The sequence below is a fragment of the Doryrhamphus excisus genome, chromosome 15, assembly GCF_030265055.1.
Source record: "Doryrhamphus excisus isolate RoL2022-K1 chromosome 15, RoL_Dexc_1.0, whole genome shotgun sequence".
Lineage (NCBI taxonomy): Eukaryota > Metazoa > Chordata > Actinopteri > Syngnathiformes > Syngnathidae > Doryrhamphus > Doryrhamphus excisus.
In genome coordinates this window covers 4831611-4844820 of record NC_080480.1, presented here as the reverse complement: position 1 = coordinate 4844820, position 13210 = coordinate 4831611, and the positions used below count along the sequence as shown (strand labels likewise).

General features: G+C 43.2%; 2 protein-coding genes and 1 long non-coding RNA gene across 7 annotated transcripts in view; 1 reads left to right on the top strand and 2 right to left on the bottom strand.

The window, feature by feature from the left end:
- LOC131102950 (uncharacterized) overlaps positions 1-11272 on the top strand; it is a 12015-nt gene extending 743 nt beyond the window's left edge. Inside the window, exons 3-4 of one of the 4 annotated variants that reach the window (XR_009119520.1) lie at positions 120-2622; positions 8946-11272. This is a non-coding gene — a long non-coding RNA (uncharacterized LOC131102950). Of the gene's footprint in view, positions 1-119; positions 2623-3685; positions 5202-8945 lie in introns of those variants that run through there. The other 3 variants (XR_009119522.1, XR_009119521.1, XR_009119519.1) reach the window with 3 other exon arrangements.
- On the bottom strand, positions 2157-5046 carry LOC131102948 (pyrroline-5-carboxylate reductase 2-like). Its single transcript, XM_058048652.1, has 6 exons — positions 4783-5046; positions 4628-4698; positions 4373-4552; positions 2915-3136; positions 2500-2592; positions 2157-2351 (listed from the first exon to the last, which is right to left on the bottom strand). The coding sequence occupies exons 1-6, from the start codon at positions 4847-4849 to the stop codon at positions 2163-2165; spliced, it is 822 nt and encodes a 273-aa protein (XP_057904635.1). The 5' UTR covers positions 4850-5046; the 3' UTR covers positions 2157-2162.
- On the bottom strand, positions 8585-13210 carry LOC131102947 (pyrroline-5-carboxylate reductase 1, mitochondrial-like). 2 transcript variants are annotated; one of them, XM_058048648.1, is made up of 8 exons: positions 13100-13210; positions 11750-11821; positions 11595-11665; positions 11340-11519; positions 11050-11271; positions 10719-10811; positions 8950-9113; positions 8585-8875 (listed from the first exon to the last, which is right to left on the bottom strand). In XM_058048648.1, exons 1-8 carry the CDS (start codon positions 13203-13205, stop codon positions 8707-8709), a joined length of 1077 nt encoding a protein of 358 aa, XP_057904631.1. In that variant the 5' UTR covers positions 13206-13210; the 3' UTR covers positions 8585-8706. The 2 variants fall into 2 exon arrangements, with proteins under 2 accessions (XP_057904631.1, XP_057904634.1); XM_058048651.1 differs by having other exon boundaries at positions 11750-11817; positions 13100-13171.

The following is a 13210-nucleotide window of genomic DNA, read 5'->3' as shown; positions in this document are numbered from 1 at the left end:
GGTGCTGCTCCAAGCTGCCCCCTTTGAGTGCAAAAACCACAAAAGGAAATCCACAGATCATATCAGCTGAGTGCTAATTACGTCGTTTGTGTCGGGTGACTTTTCTCTCCTGGACTTAGGCAACAGCGTCCGGAATTTGAAGGGTGCTTGAATTTGACCTTTATGCAAACCCGCATGCTGCCGTATTAAGAAGGTGCGTCTATAAGGAAACTATTCAAGGTCTGCTCACTCAATTGAGTCGCTTCAGTAACAAGCAATATGACAAGTGATTAACATAATATTATGCAAGATAATGTAGCCACATGATTTGGTCTGACGGGCACAATTAACCACTGTGCTGGGGGGCAGAACATGCGGCAGAAATTCAGTGGTAGTCCGAGAGGAAAAGATGCCCCTGTACCACTCAGCTAATATGGGTAAAGGTGGTGGGTATTCATATACACCCAATGTAAACATAGGAAGTCATTTCACATCAATGAAGTGATGAGGATAAGCGGTAGAAAATGAATTAATGAATGTGCACTGGGGGGCGTACAACAATGAATCTCGCACACAATAAAACTAAAATAAAGTAAAATTATTCCAACAACATGCATGCTAGGTTAATTGGCGACTCCAAATTGTCCATAGGTATGAATGTGAGTGTGAATGGTTGTTTGTCTATATGTGCCCTGTGATTGGCTGGCCACCAGTCCAGGGTGTACCCCGCCTCTCACCCGAAGACAGCTGGGATAGGCTCCAGCATACCCATGACCCTCGTGAGGATAAGCAGTGGAAAATGAATGAATGAATGTGCACTTGTGGGGGGGGGCGTACAACAATGAATCTCGCACACAATAAAACTAAAATAAAGTAAAATTATTCCAACAACATGCATACTAGGTTAATTTGTGACTCCAAATTGTCCATAGCTGTAAATGGTTGTTTGTCTATTGGCTGGCAACCAGTCCATGGTGTACCCCGCCTCTCGCCCAACGACAGCTGGGATAGGCTCCAGCATACCCGTGACCCTCGTGAGGATAAGCGGTAGAAAATGAATGAATGACCAGTCCACCAGTCCATGGTGTACCCCGCCTCTCACCCGAAGATAGCTGGGATAGGCTCCAGCATACCCATGACCCTCGTGAGGATAAGCGGTAGAAAATGAATAAATGAATGAATGTGCACTTGTGGGGGGACGTACAACAATGAATCTCGCACACAATAAAACTAATATAAAGTAAAATTATTACAACAACATGCATGCTAGGTTAATTGGCGACTCCAAATTGTCCATAGCTGTGAATGGTTGTTTGTCTATTGGCTGGCAACCAGTCCATGGTGTACCCCGCCTCTCGCCCAACGACAGCTGGGATAGGCTCCAGCATACCCGTGACCCTCGTGAGGATAAGCGGTAGAAAATGAATGAATGAATGTGCACTGGGGGGCGTACAACAATGAATCTCGCACACAATAAAACTAAAATAAAGTAAAATTATTCCAACAACATGCATGCTAGGTTAATTGGCGACTCCAAATTGTCCATAGGTATGAATGTGAGTGTGAATGGTTGTTTGTCTATATGTGCCCTGTGATTGGCTGCCCACCAGTCCAGGGTGTACCCCGCCTCTCACCCGAAGACAGCTGGGATAGGCTCCAGCATACCCATGACCCTCGTGAGGATAAGCAGTGGAAAATGAATGAATGAATGTGCACTTGTGGGGGGGGCGTACAACAATGAATCTCGCACACAATAAAACTAAAATAAAGTAAAATTATTCCAACAACATGCATACTAGGTTAATTTGTGACTCCAAATTGTCCATAGCTGTAAATGGTTGTTTGTCTATTGGCTGGCCACCAGTCCATGGTGTACCCCGCCTCTCGCCCCAAAGACAGCTGGGATAGGCTCCAGCACCCCCGCAACCCTCATGAGGATAAGCGGTAGAAAATGAATGAATGATAAGGAGCTTCCAAGTAGAGCTTCAAAACAGAAGATAGTTTGCATAGATTCTCACCATAAACCCAAAATATTGATCATTTTTTTGGTATAACAAAATAAAAAAAATATGTAGGCATCAAATTGTGTAACACACTGTCCAATCAAAACAGTTGTTATTGTTTTCATTGTCAAACCCAATAACTAAAGCACACAATTTAACTTTTATTCAAAAAATAAACAATCAGCTCTTAAGTTTTTGCAGTTCTCTCGCCCTGGAGCAGGAGGCCTCCACAGCGTTGATGAGGAGGCTGCGGAAACCGCCGTTTTCCAATACGTGCATGGCGTGAATGGTGGCGCCACCTGGTGTGCACACTTTGTCCTTAAACATTGCGGGGTGTTCCTCCCAGTCCAGAAGCATTCGAGCTGCCCCCTTTGAGACAAGAAGATCCAGAGATTGTATCAGCATAGCGGTAATTATGTTGTTGGTGTTGGGTATCTTGATTGATTGATTGATTGATTGATTCGCAAAAATGTCGTTGTTGTCTGTGAGGAAAAGACGCTAGCTGTAATGCACATACCAACATGGCTTGGGCTCCGACACGTACAGCGAGTCTCCTGGGAAGGCCCATTTTCACACCTCCATCAGCAAGGGCATCTGCAGCTGTGAATGCCTGGAAGACCACAATCAGGGATAAAGTGGGGTGAGCATGTTTGTTTTTTTCATTGAAATTATTACACCAAAACTGATTTGAAATCTTTATTTAAAAATTCACACATGTGAACGCTTGTCTGTCCATTCACACACAGACATGTAAACAGCTGTTTATCCATTTGCATACTGCATATAAATTGGATTTAACATGTATTCATATACACCCAATGTGAAACCCCGACTGTCCAATCACACGTAAACAAAACGGGAAGGAAGGGTTTAAAAGAGGCCTTGGATTTAGGAACCTGATTGCTATGTCTAAAATCAATAACGTGACTCACATAAGCTGGTCCACTGCCACTCAGACCCGTTACGGCGTCAATCAGGTCCTCCTCCACCTCCGTACAGTATCCGACACTGGTCATCAGCTGCTTTAAGAGCTTTCCATCCTCCACCTCGGCATGGGTACCCGTTGCGTACACGGTAGCCCCTTCACGTACAACCACCGGAGTGTTGGTCATGCAACGCATCACCTTTGGATTGGTGTGATACTGCAGTAGCTTCTGCAAACGGATACACTAATTAGGATTTGAGTTGCATATAATGGACTTGAACCTGATTAGCGACTTAAAAAAAAATTATTTGGAGACCAGGGTTCAATTCCACCCACGGCCATCTCTGTGTGGAGTTTACATGTTCTCTCCGTGCATGCGTGGGTTTTCTCCGGGTACTCCGGTTTCCTCCCACATTCCAAAAACATGCTAGGTTAATTAGCGACTCCAAATTGTACATAGGTATGAATGTGAGTGTGAATGGTTGTTTGTCTATATGTGCCCTGTGATTGGCTGGCGATCAGTCCAGGGTGTACCCCGCCTCTCGTCTTAAGACAGCTGGGATAGGCTCCAGCATACCCATGACCCTCGTGAGGATAAGCGGTAGAAAATGAATGAATGTGCACTTGGGGGGGGGGGACGTACAACAACAATGAATGTCGCACACAATAAAACTAAAATAAAGTAAAATTATTTCAGAATTAATATTACCATTTTCATCATTATAGTTGTAACAATTTTTGGATTTTTATGTTTTTTTTAAATGATTTAATTTTACAGATGGGTGGCACGGCGGTCGAGTAGTTCGCGTGCAGACCTCACAGCTAGGAGACTCTGGTTCAATTCCACCCTCGGCCATCTCTGTGTGGAGTTTGCATGTTCTCCCCGTGCATGCATGGGTTTTCTACTCCGGTTTCCTCCCACATTCCAAAAACACGCTAGGTTAATTAGTGACTCCAAATTGTCCATAGGTATTAATATGACTGTGAAAGGTTGTTTGTCTATATGTGCCCTGTGATTGGCTGCCCACCAGTCCAGGGTGTACCCCGCCTCTCGCCCCAAAGACAGCTGGGATAGGCTCAAGCATACCCATGACCCTCGTGAGGATAAGCGGTAGAAAATGAATGAATGAATGTGCACTTGTGGGGGGACGTACAACAATGAATCTCGCACACAATAAAACTAAAATAAAGTAAAATTATTTCAACAACATGCATGCTAGGTTAATTGGCGACTCCAAATTGTCCATAGGTATGAATGTGAGTGTGAATGGTTGTTTGTCTATATGTGCCCTGTGATTGGCTGGTGATCAGTCCAGGGTGTACCCCGCCTCTCGCTCCAAGACAGCTGGGATAGGCTCCAGCACCCTCCACACACTCCAGCAAATGTAACATTTACATATCATATTCTGGATTGCATGTGTCTAATCTTGTGCATTAAAAAACAAGAACTTGAGACTAAACTTGCCTTCTCTATGGAGCTGATGGTGACACCTGCGGCACAGGACACAATCAGGTGACGATCCTCGATATCCGGTCCGATCTCGTCGAGTACAAAAGGAATAATATGAGGCTTCACCGCCAGGAAAAGGACGTCGCTTTTGTTTACCGTCTCCTTGTTGCTGGTTGTGAAATGCACACCTAATTTCTGCACACATTGACATGATATCATTTACTAAACAAGCTTCAACACAATGGGCTCATACTGTATGAATGTACACACCCGCAGTCCCTGGACTGTTGGGAGATCTGTGTCTGGGGAACTGGCTGTGATTTTGTGACTGGCAATTACACCTGATTACAAAGATAAACGTGTTAAGGTAGCGTCTGAATGCAATCAGCACAAATCAAATGTGAACGGGTGGAGGTGAAACATACCTGCAGCTGTGAAACCTCGCACCAGAGCATGGGCCAGCTGGCCCGCTCCTATGAAGCCCACGCTCATTCTACCTGCCAATGGACACCATTTTTAAATGGATATATTAGGTGTACATTACAGAAAGTGATATGGTCTTTGATCAGTTGATTTCACTTCCATGCTTGCCTGCAATAAATTGCTGAGTCAGTTTTTTTGGTCTCACTTGGTTTGGATTTTGAAGCTCTACTTAGACCCTCCCTAAGATCCAACACATTCATTTTCTACCGCTTATCCTCACGAGGGTTGTAGGGGGTGCTGGAGCCTATCCCAGCTGTCTTTTGGGCGAGAGGCGGGGTACACCCTGGACTGGTGGCCAGCCAATCACAGGGCACATATAGACAAACAACCATTCACACTCACATTCATACCTATGGACAATTTGGAGTCGCCAATTAACCTAACATGTTTCTGGAATGTGGGAGGAAACGGTAGAAAATGAATGAATGTGCACTTGGGGGGGGGGGGGGGGCGTACAGCAATAAATCTCACACACAATAAAACTAAAATAAAGTAAAATTATTCCAACCACATGCATGCTAGGTTAATTGGCGACTCCAAATTGTCCATAGGTATGAATGTGAGTGTGAATGGTTGTTTGTCTATATGTGCCCTGTGATTGGCTGGCCACCAGTCCAGGGTGTTCCCCGCCTCTCGCTTGAAGACAGCTGGGATAGGCTCCAGCACCCCTTGTGAGGATAAACAGTAGAAAATGAATGAATGTTGTCTTTTAGGTGTGCTAAAATAATACAACAGTACTCAAAAGGCCTTCATTTGAGTAGCACTAATACTCTCAAATAACGTCTGCCAGCAACCCCCACCTACTCCCCCCATATGACAGGAGCACACTGATGTATTTTTAAGAAAATATTGAAACAAATACCCTATAGGACAGAAACACTGCTGGTTTGAAGGAGCTACTACCAAAAACAATAGTCCAGTCCCAGGAAGTATCAGACCTGTGGGGCATTATGAATAACTTTGGACTGAAAGTATTAATTACAAACATAAGCTACCAAGAAAGTCATACTTACAAATATGGTGATGATCACGAGAGAAATACTTACAGTACATAGGAGGTGGCCTTTTATACTGTGGTACCTGAAGACTATCTGAGGATACGTAATAACCCAAGGTAAGGTAAGGTTCTTAACAGGGCAAAACCAGTTACATCAGTTTTATGCCGCAGGGAAGTACTGCAAAACTTTAACGTTTCTACAAAACATGAAGTAAAAAAAAAAGGTTAATTAACATTTGACCGGTGGAAAAAAAAAGGGATTAGCTAAACAGTGTTTTGTATTTCCGTGATATAATATGGGAATTTTTGGGGTTCAAAAACAAATACTGTACAATACCACCAATGGAGACAGTCAGTCAGAGTCGATCTGTACAAAAAAGCCGCACATTTAGACACAAATGCAGGCATACAATAACCAATGAATCAATGAAAAGGATAAATGAATATTTAAGGTTATTTAATATACTTATATCCCTTTCATATATTATTAATATGGTTTGTAGGAGACGGTTATTAAGTTTGGTGAGAAGCTCTGTATATAGACTGTACAAATGGAGGTGTGACCACATGGGCACATTCAGTGTGTACTTGCACACATGGAAGCCATAAATGTCGTGTACTTTCCCGTGCCGGGAGCAAAGAGTGAGTTGTAATTTTTGTCCTCAGTACTTTTCCTGAAGCATTTTCAAGTTTTATTACACTGCTGGTACTTATTATATATAATAAACTCAGTCATTGCACCAAGCTATTTTGTTCAGTGTCTCTGACACAGATGACCCATTTCAGTAATTACTGAAATCAAACCAGTCACAATAACACATTTCGATATTTGTAATTTTTTGTAAAACTGAACAAAATCGGATTTCGAGTTTTCTTACAACGACCTTTTTGTTTTAAGTACTTAATAACAAGTGTTGTTTTGAATGAAGGTGAACAATGACATTTCGTAATCAAACATAGCACACATATCTGGAAAGGAGGGCATCTAAGGTAGTACGCATGGGGGTGGAGTGTCAGTGAACTGTCAAGTACGTCACGGGAGGCTTTCATTTTACTGCAGGCTCAAATGTACACATTTGTAGTACTCAACGTGCTATTTGACTTTTGAATACACTTTTAAGTTCAGGCTGCATGGTGGTTGAGTGGTTAGCGCGCAGACCTCACAGCTAGGAGACCTGAGTTCAATTCCACCATCGGCCATCTCTGTGTGGAGTTTGCATGTTCTCCCCCGTGCATGTGTGGGTTTTCTCCGGGTACTCCGGTTTCCTCCCACATTCCAAAAACATGCTAGGTTAATTGGCGACTCCAAAATGTCCATAGGTATGAATGTGAGTGTGAATGGTTGTTTGTCTATATGTGCCCTGTGATTGGCCGGCCCCCCGCGACCCTTGTGAGGATAGGAATAATTCTATTACAACATTTTCCATACAAAGTACAAAAATGTGTCTCGCACACAATAAAACTAAAATAAAGTAAAATTATTCCAACAACATGCATGCTAGGTTAATTGGCGACTCCAAATTGTCCATAGGTATGAATGTGAGTGTGAATGGTTGTTTGTCTATATGTGCCCTGTGATTGGCTGGCCACCAGTCCAGGGTGTACCCCGCCTTTCGCCCGAAGACAGCTGGGATAGGCTCCAGCACCCCCTGCAACCCTTGTGAGGATAAGCGATAGAAAATGAATGAATGAATGTAACTTAAACCAGGCTGCGCGATGCTCGAGTGGTTAGCGTGCAGGCCTCACATTCAGTTCAATTCTACTCTCGGCCACCTCTGGGTTTTCTCCGGGTACTCCGGTTTTCTCCCACATTCCAAAAACATGCTAGGTTAATTAACGACTCCAAATTCCCCATAGGTATGAATGTGAGTGTGAATGGTTGTTTGTCTATATGTGCCCTGTGATTGGCTGGCCACCAGTCCAGGGTGAACCCCGCCTACCGCCCGAAAACAGCTGGGATAGGCTCCAGCACCCCCGCCGCCACCCTCGTGAGGATAAGCGGTAGAAAATGAATGAATGAGTTTCAAGTTCAGTCGAGTGCAACACAGGTCAAGTTGCTTAATCTATGATTGTTGTAATGAATATGATTTATGACGATGACGTTAATAAATGCAAAGGTGAACCTTTCAGGTGAATCAGTACTTCTCTTCCAGCGGTTAAGTCCCACCCACTTGCCTAGTGGTCCATTTTCCAAATTCATACAAGGGTGACCATTCGAGGGATAATGAGTTTGAGTAAGCTATGTTTTGCTAAAAGCTAGGAGACCAGGGTTCAATTCCACCCTCTGCCATCTCTGTGTGGAGTTTGCATGTTCTCCCTGTGTACTCGCCGTGTACTCCGGTTTCCTCCCACATTCCAAAAACATGCTAGGTTAATTGGCGACTCCAAATTGTCCATAGGTATGAATGTGAGTGTGAATGGTTGTTTGTCTATATGTGCCCTGTGATTGGCTGGCCACCAGTCCAGGGTGTACCTGAATTGGTGGAACCAATTCTTCACATGCTAATATTTTCGGTACTGCTTGATAAAAACAACCTCAAAATGGGTGCAAAAATGGGAATATTAAGGAGACCTGACACTGTAAAGTTTATATACTCGATATATTTGCAGTATTTCCATACAGGTCAGCGCAGTAACGTAGCGGTAAGTACATCAATGTCTCTTTCAGGAGTTGTAACATTGGATATTCTCACCATGCTTGTTTACTGTGGCGCCCCCCCCCCCCCCCCCCCCCCCACACACCCCATAAACGTGCATAAATATTGATAATTTCTTCTCAAAACACCCATTTAAGAAGAACGTGTTAAAAATATGTAGGTATCGTGCTATTTGTCTTTTCATTGCAAAATGCTTCCACAAGCTAACATCATCAGTTCTTCTTCATTTTTGGTTTGTTATTGTTAAAGATGCTAATCCCGCGTGATCTGACTCCAACCGCCTCCACGGTTACTCCTGGCTGCTGCATTACTTTGTCCAGCGTTGTCTTCTTGATGGCCGCTGGAGAGATGTTCTCCTGGTCTGCCAATGACTGAAGCTCCCTTGGAACGAACACAATTGAACTTTCAACAAAAACAAAAATACACAATCTGCTGTTTTTGTTTGTTTCAGTTACCTCGTCCTAACGCAGGACGCCTCCACGGCGTTGATGAGGAGGCTGCGGAATCCGCCGCTTTCCATCACGTGTAGGGCGTGAATGGTGGCGCCCCCAGGTGAGCACACATTGTCTTTGAGCTGTCCGGGGTGCTGCTCTGAGTCCAGGAGCATTCGATCTGCCCCCTTTGAGTGCAAAAACCACAAAAGGAGATCAGACATCGTATCAGCTGAGTGCTAATTACGACGTTTGTGTCAGGTGACTTTTCTCTACTGGATTGAGGCAACAGCATCCAGAATTTGAAGGGTGCTTGAATTTGACCTTAATGCAAAACCACATGCTGGGGTATTAAGGAAACTCATCTGAGTCGCTTCAATAATAAGAAATATGACAAGTGATTAACATAATATTATGCAAGATAATGTAGCCACATGATTTGGTCTGACGGGCACAATTAACCACTGTTCTGGGGGCAGAACATGCGGCAGAAATTCAGTGGCCCCTGTGCCGCAAGTGTGTTTTTTGGCTAAAGTACTAGGAATTTCTAGGTAACGAGTATACATAAGTTACAGATAATGTTTTTTTTTTTGCTGGGTACAAGGATGAAACGAATAAAACTACGAATAAGTACTGTCCCACTCATGCTCAAGTGTTTATTTCATCATGCGTTTATTGTGTAATCCTCACAAGAGGCTTGCCGCTTGTGTGCACCTTCTTAACCCGGTTTGTGTGCACCACTGTGGAAGCTTGTATGCTTGTTTGCTTATAACCGGGGTCCTTTTTGTGATTGTGCTTTGACAACACAGCATGGATAGACTCATTTGAAAATAAAACTGGAAAACATATTAAAAAAGGCATAAAGTAGATACAAAAAATGAAATTTGGAGAAGAGTTGATACTAAAAAGTCCATCCATGTGAATTTCAGACTTAAGCCCTGCCCATTTCCGGTTTATGGTAAATGTACAGATACAGATTCAGATGATTTTGATGGGTGAACAGAGGTGTACTCGCTCATCCCTAATATTAACCCTTGTTAAATATACATTGGATGTAGAGCAAAGTAGGGTGGCTATAACAGTGGTGTGCCTGCTAGCTGTTTGAGCTCACGTGCACATTATTATATCATTATAAAGTTCGTAAAGTTGTATTGTACTGTACACTAGGGTGCATCAAAAAACACAATTATTGAATTTTGATATGGCTGGGTACTAAAAGTGTTCCAATATATGTAGAAACAACACATACAAAATATTTTTCCAATACATGATTATTTAGGGGTGATACATACTGTTTTTGTGGAAGTGGTGAACAGTTCAATGGTCGCCATGGAGATTTGAGGTCAGCAAAGACTGCAGCTCAAGAACTCTGAGGTGATCTTTATGTTCTTGTTGGTATTTATACTCCTATTATATATTACTAGCAAATTTGCGGTTTTGTCTTTGTAATTTGAATGATTTGTAGTCATATTTATAGGTATTTAGTGCTCATTGCCTCTACTGTAGCTAACATTAGCTAGCTACAGTTTGATAACCCTATTGAAAATTATGCTGTATACAAGTTCATTGTACTCAACATTTCCAGGTCAACTTTTTGGCAATTAGACTAGAAATTGCACATTTTCCGAAAATTTACAAAAGTTTATGTGTGAGGTGGCACAAGACATTTTTATGTTCATTAGAAAAAAATGGAATGCCAGCCAAATTGATATTTTGAATTTAAAATTTCCCATTCAAATTTGATGCACCCTACTGTACACAAAAGATTTTATTCACAGATTTTATGCACTTACCATCATGGCTTGGGCTCCGAGGCGTACAGCGAGTCTCCTGGGCAGGCCCATTTTCACACCTCCATCAGCAAGCGCATCCACAGCCGTGAATGCCTGGAAGACCGCAGTCGGGGTTAGTGTGGATTACACTTGAAATTATTTGAAATCTGATTTTTTTTTTATTATACATATTATGTAAACAAACATTCATCTGTTAATTCACACGCACCCACGTAAACATCTCTTTTAGTGAACATTTGTCTGTCTGTTCACGTAAAAAACATAAGGGGAAGGAAGAGGCCTTGGATTTAGGAACCTGATTGCTATGTCTAAAATCAATAAAGTGACTCACATAAGCTGGTCCACTGCCACTAAGGCCCGTTACGGCGTCAATCAGGTCCTCCTCCACCTCCGTACAGTATCCGACACTGGCCATCAGCTGCTCTAAGAGCTTTCCATCCTCCACCTCGGCATGGGTACCCGTGGCGTACACAGTAGCCCCTTCACGTACGACCACCGGAGTGTTGGTCATGCAACGCATCACCTTTGGATTCGCGCGGTACTGCAGTAGCTTCTGCAAACGGATACACTCCTTAGTATTTGAGTTGCATGTAATGGACTTAAACCTGCTTAGCGACTTGCCTTCTCGATGGAGCTGATGGTGACACCTGCGGCACAGGACACAATCAGGTGACGATCCTCGATATCCGGTCCGATCTCGTCGAGTACAAAAGGAATAATATGAGGCTTCACCGCCAGGAAAAGGACGTCGCTTTTGTTTACCGTCTCCTTGTTGCTGGTTGTGAAATGCACACCTAATTTCTGCACACATTGACATGATATCATTTACTAAACAAGCTTCAACACAATGGGCTCATACTGTATGAATGTACACACCCGCAGTCCCTGGACTGTTGGGAGATCTGTGTCTGGGGAACTGGCTGTGATTTTGTGACTGGCAATTACACCTGATTACAAAGATAAACGTGTTAAGGTAGCGTCTGAATGCAATCAGCACAAATCAAATGTGAACGGGTGGAGGTGAAACATACCTGCAGCTGTGAAACCTCGCACCAGAGCATGGGCCACCTGGCCCGCTCCTATGAAGCCCACGCTCATTCTACCTGCCAATGGACACCATTTTTAACCACGACAATGACATGTACATTCAAAAGTATAGAGCTGTCCAAAGAGAACAGGTAATGAAAAGGTTCAAGTTCCACTGGTAGGACTATGCGCAGAATTATGTATATTGGTATGAATTTCGGTCTGGATATATTAAGTGTGGGCGGCACGGCGGTCGAGTGGTTAGCGCGCAGACCTCACAGCTAGGAGACCCATAACTATAGCCTAGCTTATGGGTGTCCAAAACCTTTTAAATACACTTTATGGCTGCATGGTGGACGAGTGGTTAGCGCGCAGGCCTCACAGCTAGGAAACCCGAGTTCAATTCCACCTTCGGCCATCTCTGTGTGGAGTTTGCACTTTTTCTCCCCCTGGTACTCCGGTTTCCTCCCACGTTCCAAAAACATGCTAGGTTAATTGGCGACTCCAAATTGTCCATAGGTATGAATGTGAGTGTGAATGGTTGTTTGTCAGGAGACCAGGGTTCAATTCCACACTCGGCCATCTCTGTGTGGAGTTTGCATGTTCTCCCCGTGCATGCGTGGGTTTTCTCTGGGTACTCCGGTTTCCTCCCACATTCCAAAAACATGCTAGGTTAATTGACGCCTCCAAATTGGTATGAATGTGAGTGTGAATGGTTGTTTGTCTATATGTGCCCTGTGATTGGCTGGCGACCAGTCCAGGGTGTACCCCGCCTCTCGCCCGAAGACAGCTGGGATAGGCTCCAGCAACCCCCGCCGCGACCCTCGTGAGGAAAAGCGGTAGAAAATGAATGAATGAATATATTAAGTGTCTTAAACCTTTGATGGACAGCCTATTTCACTTCCATGCTAGCATGCAATAAATTGCTGAGTCAATGACATGACATGTACTGTACTGTAGTCAATGACATGTACTTATCTAGCAAGTAATAAATACACTAATATCAATACGTCCGAATAATACTTCAATATATTCTATTTTACATAGAATCTGCTTTTTTTTTTTGTCAACTGTCAAGAATTAGCCTTAGGGCCACTTGTTGAATAACCCTGGACTTAAGGTATGCAAACCTCCTACACAATAACAATATATTATGGAAACTATACTTTTGTCTTCTCTTTTTTGTGAGTTTTTTGTGAGTAAAACCCCCAACAACCATACAGCGTTAGCTATTAATGGCATTTGACACCGATGATAAAGTTGTAAACAAACCCGTACTGTTGTATTCCAGAGTTAAAACATGTCGAAAACATTACACATTGCAAACAACATTTATAAAAAAGAGGCAGACTTACAAATACAAAAGACGAAATCCCGAAATGGAGAAGTTAACCCAGCAGAAATACTTTTAACACTTTCAACGTAGCGACTGTGCTTGTACTTTCCTTGAGGGTGGAACATTTGAC